We start from the raw sequence: 21,126 nt of genomic DNA, 5'->3' as shown, positions 1-21,126 counted from the left end.
TCTAATCCAAACGCTGTTTATTTCTCATTGCAGCGATCACTGTGCAAACATATACAACAGGAGGGACTCGTCCCCAAGGCACGGGAGAGAGGAGCTAATGGAATAAGCTATGTACAGGTAGCCCCCCTCCTCCCCCCGCCCCCGGCGGATTGTGCAGGGAGCAGCCGGGTGCAAAATTACAGCTTGGGCTCTGCCACCTGAACCACAACTCCCAGGTGTCACCCGCTGGGCAGGGCTGGGGATTAGCAACAGATCAGGGGACGCCGGGGGGGTGGGGGGGATCTGTGAGAGTTTGTGTAGCAGGGATGTGGGAGGTGTATAGTGGGCTGGCGGGTGTGTGTGTGTGTGTGTGTGTGTCTGTCTGTCTCCCTGCTGCCCCCTGCTAGACAGGATGGGCCCTGCTCTATGTGCACATTCACCTCTGTAAGCCAAGCTGTTCCCCCTGCCCTCCCCAATCCCAGCTATGGGGCTCCCAGCCCACGTCCACTCCTTTGACCAATGCACAGCCCTGGCTGTGTGCCAACCGATGTGGTGCTCGCTGGGATATGACCCTCCATACACTGCCCCCAATACACTGGGATGCAGGGGGCTCAGCCTGGGGCCCCACATAGATGCAAGGGGAGCCCTGGTCCCTTCCCAGCCCCCCAGGACCCATTGCTGAGGCAGGCAATCATAGGAGGTGGGAACAGTGCTGCCCATGGGGGCACTATGGGGTGGGGGGGATTTGCTGTTGGCCACCCTGGACTCGGTGCTGGGAGGGAGGCTCCCAGCCCGTGGAGGTGTGTGGCCCGCTGGGAAGGGGGCAGCCCGGCAGGGGTGAGCAGCCCCTCCCTCTGGGGCCCTGCTGGGGCAGGGAGAGGCTCTGTCCTGGTTTGGGGCAGCAGCTCTAGACCCAGGTGTCCAGCAGCCCCCAGGGCTGTGTATTGGGATTGCTCCCAGGGTGTAGGTCAAGGTCTACTCCACCCTGTGCAGGGCTTTGTCTCAGCCCCCCCGGGTTGTGCCCCGGTTCCTCCCAGGGCTGTGGGTCGGGATCTAATTTCCCCCCTCCCCCCCCCCCCACGGGCACCCCAGGGTGATGGGGCTGCTCTTGCCCAGAACTGCAGGGGTTAAAGCCAGGCAGCTCCACCCTGGTTGGCTGATGCGCGGCAGAGGGTGTGGCCTATGCAGTCACTCCCACCACTGTTAACCAATCAAAGAGAAGCTCTTCTCCAGCCCCCCCCCCGCCACAGGATGAAGAACTCTAGCAGGCTATGGAGCAGCCCTATTAGTAGCTGGGCTCTAGCAGAAGAACCCATTGGTGGGTGGAGGCTTAAAGGGCTGGCGCTGCAAAACCCCCCCATTGGTAGGTGGGTTCTGGGTTCTTAAGGGGCCGGTGCTGTATTATGATAGGTGGATCTACAAGTCCACCATTGGTGGGTGGAGGCTTAAAGGGCCACGCTGCATTGTGATAGGTGGATCTGACCCATTCCTCCCCAGCCCCCACCCACACTCTCATTCCAGTAATGCAGACAAGGCGCTGTGGGGTCAGAGGTCGAAGGTTGTCGGGTCGCAAAGTCCAGTGGATCATGTAGGCACATCTGCCCGTCGTGGCTGGAATGGAGGGGGTGGCGTCTGTCTGGCGTGGGGGGCGAGGGGAGGGCTGGCGCCAGTGGGGTGGCGTAACTCCATTGTGCGGGAACCTAGGCAGCAGGGGTCAGTGCTGGGAAACGATCCCGCTGGCCAGGGAGTGAGTCTGCAGAGAGAGACACGGGCATCAGGGGCTGGCACAGCTGGGGCGGGACAGACTTGGGGGAACCAGGCTGAGGGGGGGGCAATCCCACCCCTCTGCGAATACACTGGAGAGATGATCCCTCCTGTCTCTGGGGGGACCAGAGTAGGAGGGATGGGGAGGCAGACTGGGGGGATCCCACCTGGGAGGGGATCCCACCCCGATCCCACCTCAGGGGGAATAGACTGAAGGGACCATCCCTGCCCCACACACCTTCATGGCCTGGTGGATCCAGTCGTGGAAGGCGCCAACCTTGGTGTAGACCCCCGGCTTTTGGGGCAGGGCGCAGCCGGTTCCCCAGCTGACCACGCCGCAGAGCCGCCAGCGCGGGGTGCGGGAGATGCCGTCCTCACACACAAAGGGACCCCCGCTGTCACCCTGCCGAGAGGGAGACAGGGAAGGGGTGAGTGCCCTAGCACTGGCCCCCACTGCCCACCCACCCCGCCCGCCTCGCCTGGCCCCACCTGGCAGGCGTCGGTGCCACCCTCAGCGTAGCCAGCGCAGAACATGCGGGGGCGGATCTGGTTGCCGTAGTATTCAGGCGAGTTGCACAGAGCGGTGCTGATGATGGGCACGGAAGCCTCCTGCAGGATGCCAGACTGCTGCCCTGGGAGAGATGGGGGGGAAAGTGGGCATGGGGTCCCCCGCCCTGCCCCCACCTGCCCTGCATCCACCCGCCCAAACCCGACTCCCACCCACCCGGCAAACGCCCCACCCATCCAGCATTCCCCCCCTGATTCCAGCCACTGCCTGCCCCACATCTGCCCCACCCTCCCAGAATCTATGCCCTCCTGCCCCTGCCAACCTGGCATCCACTTGCCTGCACCCAGCCCCTGCCCACCTTGCTTCTTCCCCCACCCAGAACCCTGCATCCAGCCACCCGGTGTCCACCAACCCCTGCACCCATCCCCCGCCTGCCCGACATCTGCCCCCCCAACTCAGCTCCCGCCCATCTAGCTTCCACCCCCCATCTGAACCTGGCCCCCGCCTGCCCGGCATCTGCCCCCCACCTGAACCTGGCCACTGCCCGCCTGGCATACTCCCCCCTACCCCTCCCACCCAGCATCCATTGTTAGACTACATTGATAATTGGTATATTTCTCTTGGACTGGATTGCTAAAAAGGGAAGGAGGAGGGAAGAAGGAGGATCCGGGGAACTACAGGCCAGTCAGCCTCACCTCAGTCCCTGGAAAAATCATGGAGCAGGTCCTCAAGGAATCAATTCTGAAGGACTTAGAGGAGAAGGAAGTGATCAGGAACAGTCAGCATGGATTCACCAAGGGCAAGTCATGCTTGACTAACCTAATTGCCTTCTATGAGGAGATAACTGGGTCTGTGGATGAGGGGAAAGCAGTGGACCTGTTATTCTTTGACTTTAGCAAAGCTTTTGATACGGTCTCCCACAGTATTCTTGCCGGCAAGTTAAAGAAGTATGGGCTGAATGAATGGACTATCAGATAGATAGAAAGCTGGCTAGATCGTCAGTGATCAATGGCTCCATGTCTAGTTGGCAGCCGGTATCAAGCGGAATGCCCCAAGGGTCGGTCCTGGGGCTGGTTTTGTTCAATATTTTCATTAATGATCTAGAGGATGGAGTGGATTGCACCCTCAGCAAGTTTGCAAATGACACTAAACTGGGAGGAGTGGTAGATACGCTGGAGGGTAGGGATCGGATACAGAGGGACCTAGACAAATTAGAGGAGTGGGCCAAAAGAAATCTGATGAGGTTCAACAAGGACAAGTGCAGAGTCCTGCAGTTCGGATGAAAGAATCCCATGCACTGCTACAGACTAGGGACCGAATGGCTAGGCAGCAGTTCTGCAGAAAAGGACCCAGGGCCGGCTCCAGGCACCAGGCACCCAAGCACATGCTTGGGGCGGCACCTGGTAAGGGTCGGCGGGGGGAGCGCGGCGCGGAATTCCGGGGGGGGTTCCGGTGGTGCTCGGCATGGGGGGGGCGGGCTCTGGCACTCGGCGGGGGTGCGGCACGGGCGCGGCGCTGGAGGGGGGTTCTGGTGGCGCTCGGCAGGGGGCAGGGGCGGGCTCCGGTGGCGCGGCGCTCGGCGGGGGGGGGTTCCGGCGGCGCTCGGCGGGGGGGGCACGGCGCTCGGCTGGGGGGGACAGTGCGGCGCTCGGCTGGGGGATTGGGGGGCGGCGCTTTTTTTTGCTGCTTGGGGCAGCAAAAAAGCTAGAGCCGGCCCTGAAAGGACCTAGTGGTTACCGTGGACGAGAAACTGGATATGAGTCAGCAGTGTGCCCTTGCTGCCAAGAAAGCTAACAGCATTTTGGGCTGTATAAGTATGGACATTGCCAGCAGATGGAGGGACGTGATCATTCCCCTCTATTCGGCATTGGTGAGGCCTCATCTGGAGTACTGTGTCCAGTTTTGGGCCCCACACTACAAGAAACGTGGAAAAATTGGAAAGAGTCCAGCGGAGGGCAACAAAAATGATTAGGGGTCTGGAGCACATGACTTATGAGGAGAGGCTGAGGGAACTGGGATTGTTTAGTCTGCAGAAGAGAAGAATGAGGGGGGATTAGATAGCTGCTTTCAACTACCTGAAAGGGGGTTCCAAAGAGGATGGATCTAGACTGTTCTCAGTGGTACCAGATGACAGAACAAGGAGCAATGGTCTCAAGTCACAGTGGGGGAGGTTTAGGTTGGATATTAGGAAAAACTTTTTCACTAGGAGGGTGGTGAAGCACTGGAATGGGTTACCTAGGGAGGTGGTGGAATCTCCTTCCTTAGAGGTTTTTAAGGTCAGGCTTGACAAAGCCCTGGCTGGGATGATTTAGTTGGGAATTGGTCCTGCTTTGAGCAGGGGGTTGGACTAGATGACCTCCTGAGATCTCTTCCAACCCTGAGATTCTATGATTCTATGAACTGGTATATTTCTGATATGGGAAATGCAAGACAGGGTGACTCCAGTGCAGACCCAGAATTTGGCCTGACCATTAGAAAGGAGTGTTTCTCAGCCATGCTGCTGATCTGTGTTAATTGAAGTTGCTTATCAGCTTCACAAGGTCCCTGTTAATTGTAGAACCACATCCAGAGACAAAGAGTTTATTCTAAAACTGACAAGATAACAGCTGGCCTTTATGGCTGGTACAACTTTGTTGAGTAATATTTGTGAACCCTCCCCACTCTTGCATGCTTATCTTGTTTGTTTCCTTTTAGATGTATCAAGTGAATAGACTTATTGAAGTCTGCCATGCCCCACTGATTTTAGACTGGTTATGTTAAAGGATGGGAGGTGATACAATGCAGATGTGACAGGATACACGGTGGCATGTGAGTGTGATTGTATGTGTGATTGAATAAGAAATGAAAGATTAAAGGTTGAGGTGCCAGCCTTAAAATAAGGCAGTTTGGCTGAAGAATGCAGTGGATGAGATAGCCCGATAACCCCGAGGTCATCCACCCACAATTGCCCCAAGGACAGGAGGGCCAAAGAACAAGATAACAACATACTGTCATTCCATCATTGCTGTGCCATCTGCGTGATTGACTATCACGTCAAACATGAGATCAGCATGACAAGGCAAACCCCATAGACTTACATGAGGATGGATCCTATAAAAACAGACCCTGAAGACTGAGGACTTTGGGTCTGCTTCTGCAACCAACTTCCAGGAGCATCGGATGCGCATCTGACAAGGCCCGGCTCCATCCTCATGTCCATGCCGCCTGGCCAGTGACTTGGCAACCTTGCAGAACTTGTGTGTGTGTGTGTGTGTGTGTGTGTGTGTGTGTGTTGTTATAGCTACAACTGATTGCTTACTCTAATTATTCTTTCACTATTCACAATAAACATGGCATTTTGCCTTATTCCCTGAAAAGATCTTGTTGCTCTTCATTTTCTAGTATAACACCATGCCCCCTGCACCCAGCCCCCACATGCCTGGCATCTGTCCCCCACCCAAACCCAGTCCCCGCCCACCTGACATCTACTCCCCCCGCCTGCCCGGCATCCACCTGCCCACACCTGCCCTCCGCCTGCCCTACATCCGCCCCCACCCAAACCCAGCCCCCACCTGCCCCCGAACCTGGCCCCTGCTCACCCAGGATCCACCTCCTTCACCCAGAACCTAGTCCCTGCCTGACCAGCATCCACCCCTCAACTGCACCCACCACCCCACCACCAGGGCATCTGCCCCCTGCCTGAACCCCTGCACCTGCCCCATCCCCAAACTCCAGCCCCACATCTGCCTGGAATACGCTGCCCATTCCCCCGGCACCTGCCCTGGCACTTGAACTGTGACCCCCCCCACCTGCCCACTATGTGCCTCCACCTGAACCTGGGCACCTCACCTGCCTGGCATCCACATCGGCATCTGAACACTGACACCCATCCCTATAGAGGAGGGACCTCCGGAATGTTGTGCCCCCATGGGGGCGGGCTTTCCTGAAGTTGGTTCTTGGGGTCAGGATATTATGGGTTGCTCTGAGTGGCATCTTGGGAAGCCCCTCCTCATGGGCGGGGCCTAGCATTGCTCCCCATTCAGTTTTACCCGGGTTTTGGTTTCTGTGTCCAGGTGCCATTTAGGGTTGCCAGGTGCCTGGTTTTTGGGGACCTGACAACCCTAAATGGCATCTGAACCAAAAGCCTGGTTACTGGGGGCAGGCTAGGGTTGCTAAGCATCCAGTTTTCAAGCAGAACACCCGGTGGGAAAGGGACCTAGTGGTTCCGGTCAGCACCGATAACCGGGTGTTAAAAGTCCAGTCGGCTCCCTGCCTGCCTGGCTCTGCGCTGCTCCCGGAAGCAGCTGGTATGTCCCTGCGGCTCCTAGGCCCAGGGGTGATCAGGGAAGCTCCGCACCCTGCCAGCACCCACAGGCATTACCCCTGCAGCTCCCATTGGCTGGGAACCACGGCCAAGGGGAGCTGCGGGGGCAATGCCTGTGGGCACGTAGCGTGCAGAGCTCCCTGGCCCCTTTCCCTAGGGGCTGCAGGGACATGCCGGCCGCTTCCGGGAGCAGTGCAGAGCCAGGGCAGGCAGGGAGCCTGCCTTAGCTTTGCTGCACCCCCCCCCTGCACCCCAACCCCCTGCCCCAGCCCCCCAGACCCACCCCAGAGCCTGCACCCCCAGCTGGAGCCCTCACCCCCTCCCACACCCCAACCCCCTGCCTCAGCCCCCCAGCCCCAGCCCCACCCCAGAGCCTGCACCCCCAGCTGGAGTCCTCACCCCCTCCCGCACCCCAACCCCCTGCCTCAGCCCCCCAGCCCCAGCCCCACCCCAGAGCCTGCACCCCCAGCTGGAGCCCTCACCCCCGCACACACACCCCAGCCCCCTTGAGAGGATCCAGTGAGCGACTGGGGCGGGGAGGGGGGGGAGAAGGTGCGATGAGGGCGGGCCTGGGAAGAGGTGGAGTGGGGTGGGGCCTTGGGGGTCTGGTTACTAGGAATTAGAAAGTTGCCAACCCTAGCGGAGCCTCTAACACAGGTCTCTGTCGCTGAATGGCCTATCTTCCTCCATCCCCAGACCCCCAGCTGTGTGACCCTGATGGGGACCCCTCCTCCTGGCCTCCCACAGGGAGGGGCGTGGCCTTGTCCTGTGTCCTTGGCCAGGGCCATGTCTGGGGGTGGGGCTATATCCCATGGGGGGGAGGGGCAGTCGCACACTCACCGTAGTACTGGGTGTTGCCCCAGCCGGTCACAGTGCAGACCTTGCCGTCCAGGAGGGGCTGCCCCAGTGCCGGGAGGCAGACGGGCTGGACGTCCTCTGGGGAGACAGAGCCTGGGCATGAGGCACAGATAAGGGTTGCGCGCCACATGCCCACACAGTCACACGCCCACACACAGCCACACACCCACACACAGCCACATGCCCACCACACACCCGCACAGCCACACACCCACACACAGCTACACAGCCACACACGCCGACACACAGCCACACACGCCCACACACAGCATAGCCACACACAGCCACACACCCACATGCCCGCACAGCCACACCCACACACCCACAAAACCGCACGCCCACACACAGCCACACGCCCACACACACCCACATACCCACACACAGCCACACATCCACACAGATACATGCACAACACACACTTCGCACACCATACACACAACACACATACTACTCAGACACATCGCACTGTGCACGCAGATAAATGCACCACACACAAAATGCACAACAGACACACACACAAAACCCACAGACACGCCACACACCATACACAGACATCACACACAATGTGCACACACTACAGACACCCCTCACACACACACACAACTGCTCCACACACCCAGAGTCACTAGCATGCTCACACTCTCACACTGCACCCTACACACAAAGCCCCATGGGTGCCTCCCTACAGTGCATGGGGCGACCCCCAGGCTCCCCGCCGGGCGTCCCGCACTCCCAGGCATTACCGCTCGCCCACACGCACCGGTGAAGCTGAGGGGTGTGGCCAGGTGCACCAGCGCGATGTCGTTGCCGTTCTCCTCGCTGTTGGGGTCCAGGAAGGGCAGGTAGCCCGCGTGGTACACCACACCCGTCACCCCCACCTGCTGCCCTCTACTGGACACCTGAGAGATGGCGCCAGAGAAAACTCGCCAGCGGCTCACCACCCGGTTTCTCCTGCAGGGATGGACAGACGGACGGTGCATCAGGGGGCCAGGAGGGGCTGCCACCCCCTCCCCCACCAGGGATGGGACTGCTGCTGAGAGCAGGGGGCTGGGAGCCAGGACTCCTGTGTTCTCTCTCTGGCTCTGCCAGGAGTGTGGGGTCTAGTGGTTAGAACAGGGGGACTGGGAGCCAGGACTCCTGGGATCTATCCCCAGCTCTGGGAGGGAAGTGGGGTCTTGTGGTTAGAGCAGGGGGGCAGGGCTGAAGGCAGGACTCCTGGGTTCCATCCGCGCTTGGGGCTGGGCACTCACTCAGGGAAGCAGTGTGCGGCAGTGACAACCCACTCGCTGGAGATGATGGAGCCACCGCACAGGTGGGTGCCGTCGTAGCGCAGGCTGACTTGCCACGGCCACTTGCCCAGACTGGCGTCCTGGCCCCCCACGATCCGGTCAACAGACAGCTTCCTGCGCCCACAGTCTGCAGGGGACACGCCCGTCAGTGCCAGCCATGCTCCGCCGCAACCACTAGGGGGAGACAACCAATCTCCCACCCTACCCCCACAGCCACTCCCCCAGCACAGTTCCAGGGGTAACCAATGGGGCAGCCCCAGGGCGACTCCTAGGGTGACCAGATGTCCCAATTTTATAGGGACAGTCCCGATATTTGGGGCTTTTTCTTGTATAGATGTCTATTACCCCCCACCCCCTGTCCCGATTTTTCACACTTGCTGTCTGGTCGCCCTAGCGACTCCCCCGACCCCTGACACCAAGGGAGGTTTCCTGGGTTACTCTGGAGGCCGCATTTTATCCTGGGGCTTCTTTCACGCTGGCTCTTGTCTGTTTCAACTGGAAATTGCAGGGCCAGGAAGTGCCTGTGCAGGATCTGGCAGAATGGGGCCAAACCCCAGCCCATGTAAATCGTCCGTAGCTCCATTGGAGACAATGGGGCCAGATCCCAGCCCGTGTAAATCGGCCGTAGCTCCATTGGAGTCAATGGGGCCAGACCCCAGCCCGTGTAAATCGGCCGTAGCTCCATTGGAGTCAATGGGGCCAGACCCCAGCCCGTGTAAATCGGCCGTAGCTCCATTGGAGTCAATGGGGCCAGATCCCAGCCCGTGTAAATCGGCCGTAGCTCCATTGGAGTCAATGGGGCCAGATCCCAGCCCGTGTAAATCGGCTGTAGCTCCATTGGACTCAATGGAAAATTGGATTTTTTACAAAATGAAATTCCTCAGGAAAGGCCTCTGCTCTGGTTGAAAACCCAATGTTCCTGTCCAGAGGAGAGCCCCAAGTGTATCCTGGGAGTTCCTGGCTCTGGTGCCTCAGAGTATCTCAGCCCGTGGACGAGAACAGGGACATGAGGTAACTGAGCTATGCTGCCCATACTCTGCAGTTTGAAACTTCCCTGAAAAATGGTTGTTTTCCTTGGAAATAAAAAATAAGTATTTCAACCAGCTCCAATTAGGGCTGATTGTGATGGGCACTGACTAGAGAGAGAGAGAGAGGTGTGCATGGGGATGGACATGCAGACAGGTGTGTGCGGGGGAGATGAACAGGGGGGTGGCTGGAGAGAAGGATGGATGGGGGGTGTAGGTGTGGACATGGGTGAATGGAGGGATGGGGGGGTGTGGGTATGGACGTGGATGGATGGATGGATGGATACAGGGTGTGGAGATGGATGGATGGATGGATGGATGGATGGGATGTGTGGAATGGATGGAGGGATGGCTGTGTGTTATGGTGATGGATGGATGGGATGTGTAGAATGGATGGTGGGATGGAGGGCTGTCTGTCTGTGTGGAGATGGACGGATGGATGGGATGTGTGGGATGGATGGAGGGATGGAGGGCTGGCTGTGTGGGGTGGAGATGGATGGGTAGATGGATAGTGGATGGGTGGGTGGCTGTGTAGGTATGGAGGTGGATGGCTGGATGGATACAGGGTGTGTGGCTGGCTGGCTGGCTGGATGGAGGGGTGTGTGTGGAATGGAGATGGATGGAGGGATGGTTGGACGGGGTGCGGAATGGAGATGGATGGATGAATGGATGGATAGTGGGTGTGGAGATGAATGGACAGATAGGGGGTGTGTAGTTGCGGAAATGGATGGGTAGGTAGATGGCTATCTGTCAGGGTGCGTATGGAGGAGGATGGATGGATGGAGGGGTTGTGCAGAATGCAGATGGATGGAGCGATGGATAGTGGATGTGGAGATGGATAGATGGATGAGGGGGTGTCGGTGCTGAGATGGATGGGTCGGTAGATGGCTGGCTGGGTGGATATGGAGATGGATGGAGGGATGGATAGTGGATGGGTGACTGGGGTGTGTGGAATGGAGATGGATGGAGGGATGGATAGTGGATGTGGAGATGGATGGGGGGTGTCAGTGCTGAGATGGATGGGTCGGTAGATGGCTGGCTGGGTGGATATGGAGATGGATGGAGGGATGGATAGTGGATGTGGAGATGGATGGGGGGTGTCGGTGTTGAGATGGATGGGTCGGTAGATGGCTGGCTGGCTATGTGGGTATGGAGGTGGGTGGAGGGATGGATAGTGGATGTGGAGATGGATAGATGGATGGGAGGGGTGTAGGTATGGAGATGGATGGGTTGGTATGTGGCTGGTTGGCTGGTTATGTGGGTATGGAGGTGGGTGGAGGGATGGAAGGACGAGGTGTTGGATGGGGCTATGCCCAGGGATGAGGGCTCCATACCTTGGCAGAGTGTCGCAAGGAACTGGCCTGTCGGGCAGTCGCTGTAAGGGAGAAATGCGAGCAGTCAGCGTGAGGGTGAGGCAGGAGGGGATGTGTGGGGTGTGAGGTGCATGTTCACCCCCCACTGAGCATCTGGGGAAGGTGCCATTCCCACAGACACGGACATGTTTTCACACCTCAGACCCACATACGTTCACTGACCCAGAGACAGGGCTTGACAGAAAAGGACAGAAAGTAGGTGGGAGCTGAGACACATGGGGACAGACACACACAGCAGGGCTCACCCCCTCCACACACACACACACACTTCATTATCATTCATTTATTACGTGATGTTATGATTAACTAACATCATATAGAATCATTATGTGCTAAACAGATGTAAGTTGTAGGACTACAGAAGTATACGATTGACCAGTAGTCCGATGCATTCGGTATGTAAGTAAACAGGGCTGGAACACCAGGCCTACAGGCTGAGGCCTGTAATATGTTAGCTTAGTCCTACTAGGCCATAGGCTTAAGAAATACTGGACATAAGTGACCAAAAAATGGCCCCAAACGACAAGGTTACTGGAAAAGCTGTTGCAACGGGTGGTATTGTGAAAAATGAACATTGAGAGTAATTTTGACTACAGGGCACGTTGTGCCCTAACCGCAGGGTTTACGTCATGCTAATGCGACTAAAATGAACTATAATCAACCTATGTAAAACAGGGTACCCCAATATTCTTGGGGGACACGATACAGATAAGGGCAAAGAGGGTGGATGCCTTCACACACACAGAGTGTTAGGTGAGGTCAGAATCACCAGATAAAAGAGGGCTCCAGACTGGGGCAAATGAGCTTCCTACAGGTAAAGTCTAGCAGGAACCACCCCTCTCCTGCTGACCGATCCGCAAGGCAGGCGCCAGGCCTGGAGACGGCCGTTCAGGGTGTGAGTATGGCTGGCTTTGTAACGTGCGCACCGGTCTGTAGAGGATTTCTGTGTGCTTGGGGAAGCAGAACCTTAACAGTAACTTTAATAACACTTGGAAGCCAGACTAGACCTTGTCCGTGTGACTGTGTGTGTGGGCACCACCCTTGGTCTTTGTGTGTTCCTAGGGGCTCTACGTCGAAAGCAGGTAGCAGAGGTGACGTTCACTCTGCTGAGCTTGAAACTGGAGCCAGCAGAGCCAAACCCACAGTGGTGTAATAGCACATCACTAAATCCACTTTAAATAGACTACAGCACAGAGTAGGACCCATCCCCTCCAGCAGGGGCAGCAGGGACACACACACACACACACACACAGACGCGCACACACACACAGCAGGGCTAAGTCCCTCCAGCAGAGGGCAGCGGGCCACATACACACACACACACACACACACACACACACACACACACAGATGCACACACACAGACACACATACACACCCAACAAAATGCCAATATAAGAGTAACCAGTTCCCAGGGATCCAGCAGCCCAGGTGTGGGGGAAGGGCTGCCCCCAGAGTTCCCCTGCCCCCTCCTAGCAGCACGGCACCCGCTGCTGAGCCCCCCGCCCCGCCCCACGCACCAGATGGAGATGACCTCACTGAGTCTCTGGGCCAGGGGCAGGCGAGACTCGTCCACACAGAAATATCCCGATGTCCCATTGGTGCCCGCGCGCTCCACATCCAGCTCCGAGTGCCAGAGAGACCTGGGGAGGGGACAGCGTCACCCACAGGCAGCCAACCCCTGTCAGAGATCGGCCCCACCACACAGCGCCCCTCACTCCCAACCCGCAGCCCCTACTATCTCAGCCCTGGGCTCTCCCCTCCCCAGCTCTGTCAGCACCCCTCACTCCCGACCCGCAGCCCCTGCTATCCCAGCCTTGGGTCCCCCCCAGCTCTGTCAGCACCCCTCTCTCCCGACCCGCAGCCCCTGCTATCCCAGCCTTGGGTCCCCCCCAGCTCTGTCAGCACCCCTCACTCCCGACCCGCAGCCCCTGCTATCCCAGCCTTGGGTCCCCCCCAGCTCTGTCAGCACCCCTCACTCCCGACCTGCAGCCCCTGCTATCCCAGCTTTGGGTCCCCCCCAGCTCTGTCAGCACCCTTCATTCCCGACCCACAGCTCCTGCTATCCCAGCCTTGGGCTTCCCCCTCCCCAGCTCTGTCAGTGCCCCTCACTCCCGACCCACAGCCCCTGCTATCCCAGCCCTGGGCTCCCACCTCCCCAGCTCTGTCAGCGCCCCTCAGTCCCGACCCGCAGCCCCTGCTATCCCAGGCTGGTACCTGACGAAACCCATCTCTGCGCAGCTCAGCGCAGCCACCAGGGCATTGGAGGAGGTGGAGCAGAGAAGGCGCCATTTGCTCTCGCTCTCATCGTACAGTGTGAGACGGAGGTCGGCCGAACTGACCTGGACTGTGGGGTGGGAGGGGGCAGCGCTGAGCAACAGTCTAAGAACTTAATGTGTCACCCTCCACCTCCCCTCCAGCCCTGCACGAGCACCCTGGGTCAGCCTGTGTCCATGTCTCCCTCCAGTGGCCATTCTCAGCCCTACAGCAGCCGTCCCCAGGCCTCCCAGCAACAGGGAGGAGTCTGGTGGCACCTTAAAGACTAACAGATTTATTTTGCCTAAGCTTTCATGGGTAAGAAGACCCCACTTCTTCAGTGTTGTTTTTACCCAAGAAGTGGGTTTTTTACCCACGAAAGCTCATGCCCAAATAAATCTGTTAGTCTTTAAGGTGCTACTGGACTCCTTGTTGTTTTTGTGGATACAGACTAACACGGCTACCCCCGGATACTTAGCAACAGGGAGGGTGGATCAGGGCAGGGCTCTGGGTTGTTCACAGACCAGCCAATTTCCTACTAACACCCACAAAGTGGCAGCTGGATCCAGTGGACGAGGGCCCTCCACTGGGAGTCAGGACTCCTGGGTTCTATGCCTGGTTCTGGGAGAAGAGTGGGGTCTGGTGGGTTGGTGGGGGTTGGGGGGGGCAGGTTTTGAACCAGGACTCCTTGGTTCTATCCCCGGCTCTGGGAGGGGAGTGGGGGCTGGTGGGTTAGAGGAGGGGGATTCGGGCCCTGCCCTGGTGTGCACAAGGGGGAGGGTGTCAGACCCCCATATTGAGGGGGGCAGTAGCTCCCAGTCATATGGCCCTGAGCAGGGGGCTCCCCCACTTACCACCATACAGTCCTTCACTGTCGCTCCCCAGCACAGATGTCACTGCAAGAGACAAGAGAGCCTTAGAGTACATGCAGAGCCCACCATGCCCAGCAGGGGGCAGCAGGAGGGGGAGCTCCAGGTGCGCCCAGGGCTGTGATTATGAGGAATGAGGATATGGCATCAGGGAATGTGAGCGGGGGGGCACAGGCAGGGCTGGCAGGTGGGGCTAGCAGGGGGCTATAGGACAGGAGTAAGGGGCATTCGCCGATGGGATGAGGTAGTGGGGGGCTAGCAGGGGGCTGCAGGTTGGGAGTGAGGGGCCCGGGCAGGGCTGGGTGGGGGAGCCCAGGGCTGGGATACCAGGGGGTTGTGCCTCGGGAGTGAGGGGTCCTGGGGGGCCAGATTCTTACCAATGGCCCACACGCTGGCTCCGATGCCGGCTAAGAGCAGGAAACCACCAGTCACGACAGCCACAACCTTGGGCAGCGACCAGCACGGCACCGTGGGGCCCCCTGGAACAGGAGGGGGGTTAATGGGCCTGGGAACGAACCCCCCCCTTCCTGGTTCTTAGCACAGGCTGTTGCACTGACTCCTCCCAGCTGGCTGGGACCCCCCCCCCCCGCAGCACACAGCCCTGGGGCTGACCCTGGCATCCTGCCCCCGCTCAGCAGCCCCATATCTCACCCTAGAGGAGTCACAGGGCCTCAGCACCCAGCCTGGGAACCTGCCTGCCCCCCTGCCCCACCCTCCTGCTGTCAACACCCCCCCTCTCCTCCCCATTCAGCCAGCCCCGTGGGCTCCTGTCACCCTCCCGCCCGGGTTGCTGTGGTACCAGAGGGATGAAGGGAGGGAAAGTAGGCCTGGGGATGAAATAGGGGCCTGGAGACCCGAGGGGGGGGTTCCAAGCCTACGCCCCTGTAACCACTAGAACTCCCCCTCCCTGTACCAGGAATAGAACCCAGGAGTCCTGGCTCCCAGCCCCCGCCTGCTTTACCCACCAGACCCCACTCCCCTCCCAGAGCTGGGCACAGAACCCAGGAGTCCTGGCTCCCAGCCCCACAGTGAAGAGTTAATGAATTCTATGTCCCACAGCCCTAGCGTGGCAGGGTGGGGGTTGGTCCAGGGGGACTTTGCCCTCGGGCAGGGTGCAGTGACCCATGGAGACGCAGCACCAGAAAGCGCCTGGCAGGGCTGTTCCCATTGCTGGTGTCCCCCCCCCGCCCCCCCCCGGGGCCCAGCAGGGTCACAGGAGAGGGAACTGGCCCCATGGTGCCACTGATTAGAAGCCCCCACTGCTCAGTTGCCCTGTCTAGGGCCAGCGCATCCACCCGTAGACACCGAGTTCCCTGTGTGCCCCCACAGTGAGGTCCCCCAGCACCCGGGGGTGCCATGCTGCAGGGCACTGGGCTCAGCAGGGGGCACTGTCCTGCAGGGCAGGGGCTCAGCAGGGCGCGCTGTGCTGCAGGGCACGGGGCACAGCAGGGGGCGCTGTGCTGCAGGGCATGGGGCAGGGGGCTCAGCAGGGAGCACTGTGCTGCAGGGCAGGGGGCACAGCAGGGGGCGCTGTGCTGCAGGGCATGGGGCAGGGGGCTCAGCAGGGAGCACTGTGCTGCAGGGCAGGGGGCACAGCAGGGGGCGCTGTGCTGCAGGGCAGGGGGCAGGGGGCTCAGCAGGGAGCACTGTGCTGCAGGGCAGGGGGCACAGCAGGGGGCGCTGTGCTGCAGGGCACGGGGCAGGGGGCTCAGCAGTGGGCGCTGTGCTGCAGGGCAGGGGGCACAGCAGGGGGCGCTGTGCTGCAGGGCAGGGGGCTCAGCAGGGGGCGCTGGGCTGCAGGGCAGGGGGCTCAGCAGGGGGCGCTGGGCTGCAGGGCACGGGGCAGGGGGCTCAGCAGGGGGCGCTGGGCTGCAGGGCACGGGGCAGGGGGCTCAGCAGGGGGCGCTGGGCTGCAGGTAGCTGGCTGGCAGGCTTTGCAGGGGGCTCCATGCTGTGAGGTTGGGGGCTCAGAAGGGGGAACAGGGCAGGGGCTGAGGAGTTATTTTGTTCCCATACTCGGCGTTAGCCCCACAGCCCCAGCATGTTGCTGTGTTCCTGGCAGCACCATCCCATTTAGTTGACTGATTCCCAGCCCCCCTGCTCTGACCAGTAACCCCCCCGCCAGGAGGTGGAAGGGGGCTCTGTGGGGACATGGGTGTGTGACTGAATCTGGCCCATGCCCAGTACAGGGCTGAAGGGCTCTGCCCCGAGCCCAGTGCCTGGTAGCCAGGGGGCCATCTGGGCTGGGGCTGCGGATGCTGTGCTGGGACAGACAGGGAAGGGGCACAGGATGGGTTTTTTGATCTCCTCACACCTGGCCTGGGAGGATTGGCTCCTGCACTCCCCCCTCCCCCAGCAGCCCAGCCCAGGTGGGGGAAGGGAGCTGCCAGCCTACACCTGGGAAGGAGAACCAGTGGTTTGGGGCGGGGGGGGGTCCACCACAGGACAAGTGCTAGGGGATAGAACCTGGAGTCCTGGCTCCCCACCACCCACCACCCAGTGTAAGGGGACAACACAAAGACATTTATATCTTCAACTGCACTGAAATAATACAATGGCAACACACTTATTCAACAGTCCTAGTATCACACAACCAGCCTGTGTGTGTGTAAGGTCACCCTAAGGGGTCAGGGGGACACACTGGGGCTGTATGTTTGTGTACAGTGATCCTGGGGTCACACAACAGGATTCTCTGTGTGTGTGTAGTTGCTCTGGGGTCACACAATGGGGTTGTATCTGTGTACATTCACCCGGGGAGCTTAGGGGGGTTGTATGTGTGTGTACAGTTGCCCTGGGAGGGGGGTCACACAATGGGGCTCTGTGTGTGTGTGTGCGCGCGCACGTATGCATGCAGTCACCCTAGGGTCACACAATAGGGTTGTGTGTGTATGTAAAGTATCCATAGGGTCACATAACTGGGCAGTGTGTGTGTACAGTCATCCTGGGGTCACACAACAGAACTCTCTGTGTGTACACTTGCCAGGGGGCACAGTAGGGCTGTATGTGTGTGTACAGTCATCCTGGGGGGTCACACAGTGGGGCTGTGTGTGTGTACAGTCACCCTAGGGTCACACCATGTGTGTGTGTGTGTGTGTGTGTGTTTACAGTCACCTAGGGTCACACAACTGGGCGTTGTGTGTGTGTACAGTTGCCCTGGGGTCACACAATGGGGCTGTGTGTGTGTGTGCAGTCACCCTAGGGTCACACAACTGGGTGTTGTGTGTGTGTGTACAGTCACCCAAGGGGGCACAGTGGGGCTGTATGTGTGTGTACAGTCACCCTAGGGTCACACAACTGGGCGTTGTGTGTGTGTGTACAGTTGCCCTGTGATCACACAATGGGGCTGTGTGTGTGTGTACAGTCACCCAAGGGTCACACAACTGGGCGTTGTGTGTGTGTACAGTCGTCCTGGGGTGGCACAGCAGGGCCAGCGATGAGCAGTACCACTAGCAGGAGCCCTCCGGGAGCAGAGCTCGCTGGGGGTCCTTGGGCAGAGCCTAGGGTGACCAGATGTCCCGATTTTATAGGGACAGTCCTGATATTTGGGGCTTCTTTTTTATAGGGGCTCCTATTACCCCCCACCCTCGTCCCGATTTTTCACACTTGCTATCTGGTCACCCTAGCAGAGCCAGACCTGGCTAGATACGTACAGCCCCAGCCAGTGCCAGGGGCAACGAGGCCGATGATCTCTGGGACAGGGCCTGTCTCTCGTGGGCAGGGCTGGCTCGCGCTTTCTGGCCGCCCCAAGCAAAAAAAAAACTGCAGGTGCAGGGGGACCAGCTGGGGGGGGGGGAGGAGGAGGGAGCGGGCGGGAGAGAGAGAGAAAGGGGTGGCCGGGGCTACAGCAGGGGCGCTGCCACGCGGCCCCTCCCGCTGCGCCGCCGCCTGCCGCGAGGGCTCCGCTCCGGTCGGCGGGGAGGGAAGGAAGAGGACTGCCCTGCAGGGCGCTCTGGTTCAAAAAAACAAAAACAAAAAAAAGCGGCCGTGCCGCCCTAGGATTGGGCGGAATGCTGCCTCGAACAGTCTGCGGCCCCAAGCACCAGCTTGCTCGGCTGGTGCCTGGAGCCGGCCCTGCTCGTGGGCTGTGCAGCGCCTGGCACAAGGCCTGGGGTGGGAGTGCCCAAAGGGTAGCTAATGGCCAGCTGAGGCAGTGGGGAAGCTGCGAAAGGCTTACGGCAAATAAGCTGAAGGGAACTCCCAGAAAGCCACAGAGGGAAAGCCCTTGGCAGGCTCCCTGAGCCCCCCCGCCCTCAGGGTGCAGGTGATAGGGAGGGAACTGGCAGGCAGAGGAGACGTTAGCACACAGCGCTGAATTCAGCTAGGACACACTGCTAAAGCCAGCTGCCCCTCTGCCCCACTGCGTCTCTTCCCCAGGCCCGGCCAGACAGGCTAAAGCACCTCAGCGGCTCACAGCAGGGAGGGCTTTTCCCTTGGGAAAATTCCCACTATTTGTCAAAACACCAAATATCCCCCCGCCCGCCCGCCCTCCCCCACACACACACTTCATTTTTTTCTCCCAAGGGAAAATCAGAAAGTTCTCAGATAGAACCCAGGAGTCCTGGCTCCCAGCCCTGCCTGCTCTAACTACTAGACCCCAGTCCCCTCCCAAAGCTGGGGAGAGAACCCGTGTCCCCCTCCCCCACCACATCCCTTCCCCTCTTCTGCCAAAACGTTTGTTTTCTTGAGAACCTGATTTTCCATCGGAAAACGAGTCACAGCCGGGTCAGCCCCCGCTCCAGGTGCAAGGCCGCGTGAGCAGCCGCCCCGGGCACAGGTCAGCCCCGCTCCATGTCCAAGGCTGTGTGAGCAGCTGTCCCAGGCACGGATCAGTCCCCACAGCTGCAGGGCCACATGATCAGCCGCCCCGGGGATGAATCGGTCCTCCCAGTTGCAGGGCCACGTGATCAGCCGCCCCAGGGACGGGTTCACCCCCCCAGCAGCAGAGCCACGTGAGCAGCTGGGGCAGTGGTGACCTCACTGGAAGAAGATCAAAAAAGCCACTGCAGCCACTAACCCAAGTTGGCTTCTTCCCGTGGCACACACACCTCCCGCCCGCCCCCCAGGACTCCCCCTGCTCATGCAGCATACAATCATAGAAGCTTAGGGACCTCAGGAGGTATCTAGTCCAACCCCCTGCTCAAAGCAGGACCAATCTCCAACTAAATCATCCCAGCCAGGGCTTTGTCAAGCCAGGCCTTAAAAACCTCTAGGGAAGGAGATTCCACCACCTCCCCAGATAACCCATTCCAGTGCTTCACCACCCTCCTAGTGAAAAAGTTTTTTCTAATATCCAACCTAAACCTCCCCCACTGCAACTTGAGACCATTGCTCCTTGTTCTGTCATCTGGTACCAGAGAGAACAGTCTAGATCCATCCTCTTTGGAACCCCCTTTCAGGTAGTTGAAAGCAGCTATCAAATCCCCCCACATTCTTCTCTTCTGCAGACTAAACAATCCCAGTTCCCTCGGCCTCTCCTCATAAGTCATGTGCCCCAGCCCCCTAATCATTTTTGTTGCCCTCTGCAGGACTCTCTCCAATTGGTCCACATCCTTTCTGTAGTGGGGGGACCAAAACTGGATGCAATACTCCAGATGTGGCCTCACCAGTGCCGAATAGAGGGGAACGATCACGTCCCTTAATCTGCTGGCAATGCCCCTACTTATAAATGCCGTTGGCCTTCTTGGCAACACGGGCACACTGTTGACTCATATCCAGCTTCTCGTCCACTGTAATCCCCAGGGCCTTTTCTGCAGAACTGCTGCCTATCTCAGGGGTGGCCACCCTGTGGCTCTGGAGCCACATGTGGCTCTTCAGAAGTTAATATGCGGCTCCTTGTATAGACACCGACTCCGGAGCTGGAGCTACAGGCACCAACTTTCCAATGTGCCCAGGGGGCAAAGAAGTGGGCTGTAGTCCACGAAAGCTTATGCTCTAATAAATTTGTTAGTCTCTAAGGTGCCACAAGTACTCCTGTTCTTTTTGCTCAACCCCTGGCTCCTCTCCATCCCCCCCCAAGAGCCTCCTGCACACCACAAAACATCTGATCGATGGGGCTGCTGGTGGGTGGGAGGCTCTGGGAGCTGGGGGGGCTAATGGGGGGGCTTCTGACATAGGTGCCGACTTCTCGCGCCAGTGGGTGCTCGACCCGCCTCTGAACCTGGCCCAGTCCTGACTCCACCCCTGCCCCGCCCCCATTCCAACCCCTTCCCCAAAGTCCCTGCCCCAACTCCACCCCTTCCCTGCCCCTATTCCAACTTCTTCCCCAAATTCCCGCCCCAGCCTCGCCTCTTCCCCACCTCTTCCCCTGAGTGCGCCATGTTCCCGCTCCTCCCCCTTCCCTCCCAGAGCTTGCTATGCCACCAAACAGCTGTTTGGCAGTGGCAAGCGCTGGGAGGTAGGCGGAGGAGCGGGGACGTGGCACGCTCAGGGGAAGAGGAGGTGGGGCGGGGGGGTAAGGGGAGCTTGGCTGCCGGTGGGTGCAGAGCACCCACTAATTCTTCCCTGTGGGTGCTCCAGTCCCAGAGTTGGCACCTATGGCTACTGACATATTACTGTGGCTCTTTGGCAATGTACATTGGTAAATTCTGGCTCCTTCCCAAGCTCAGGTTGGCCATCCCGGCTTAGCCAGTCGGTCCCCAGCCTGTAGCAGTGCATGAGATTCTTCTGACCTCAGTGCAGGACTATGCACTTGTCCTTGTTGAACATCCCAGCCCTGAGGTGCACCTGCCCCACCCTGACAGGTCAGATTCCTTGTGAGTCTCCCAGGCCACAAACCGCTACCATGGGGAACTGCTGAGAAAGCACCAGTGACTCTTGTGGAAGCCACAGACCAGCCCGATTGGTGCTGGGGAATCATAGAATATCAGGGTTGGAAGGGACCTCAGGAGGTTATCTAGTCCAAC

At 59.2% G+C, this 21,126-nt stretch overlaps 1 protein-coding gene across 2 annotated transcripts in view; it reads right to left on the bottom strand.

Annotated features, from left to right (window-relative positions):
* Positions 1-21,126, bottom strand: part of HPN (hepsin) — a 30,612-nt gene continuing 9,486 nt past the window's right edge. For both annotated transcript variants that reach the window (XM_054010475.1, XM_054010474.1), the window contains exons 3-13: positions 14,602-14,703; positions 14,210-14,251; positions 13,317-13,446; positions 12,620-12,742; positions 11,061-11,101; positions 8,663-8,828; positions 8,173-8,363; positions 7,395-7,490; positions 2,233-2,375; positions 1,982-2,146; positions 1-1,732 (exon numbers count right to left, since the gene is read on the bottom strand). In XM_054010475.1, the coding sequence (XP_053866450.1) occupies positions 1,694-1,732; positions 1,982-2,146; positions 2,233-2,375; positions 7,395-7,490; positions 8,173-8,363; positions 8,663-8,828; positions 11,061-11,101; positions 12,620-12,742; positions 13,317-13,446; positions 14,210-14,251; positions 14,602-14,703 (1,238 nt within the window). In that variant the 3' untranslated portion in view covers positions 1-1,693. The remainder of the gene's footprint in view (positions 1,733-1,981; positions 2,147-2,232; positions 2,376-7,394; positions 7,491-8,172; positions 8,364-8,662; positions 8,829-11,060; positions 11,102-12,619; positions 12,743-13,316; positions 13,447-14,209; positions 14,252-14,601; positions 14,704-21,126) is intronic.

This window comes from Malaclemys terrapin, chromosome 21 (assembly GCF_027887155.1).
Source record: "Malaclemys terrapin pileata isolate rMalTer1 chromosome 21, rMalTer1.hap1, whole genome shotgun sequence".
NCBI lineage: Eukaryota > Metazoa > Chordata > Testudines > Emydidae > Malaclemys > Malaclemys terrapin.
This window is presented reverse-complemented; position numbering and strand designations above follow the sequence as displayed.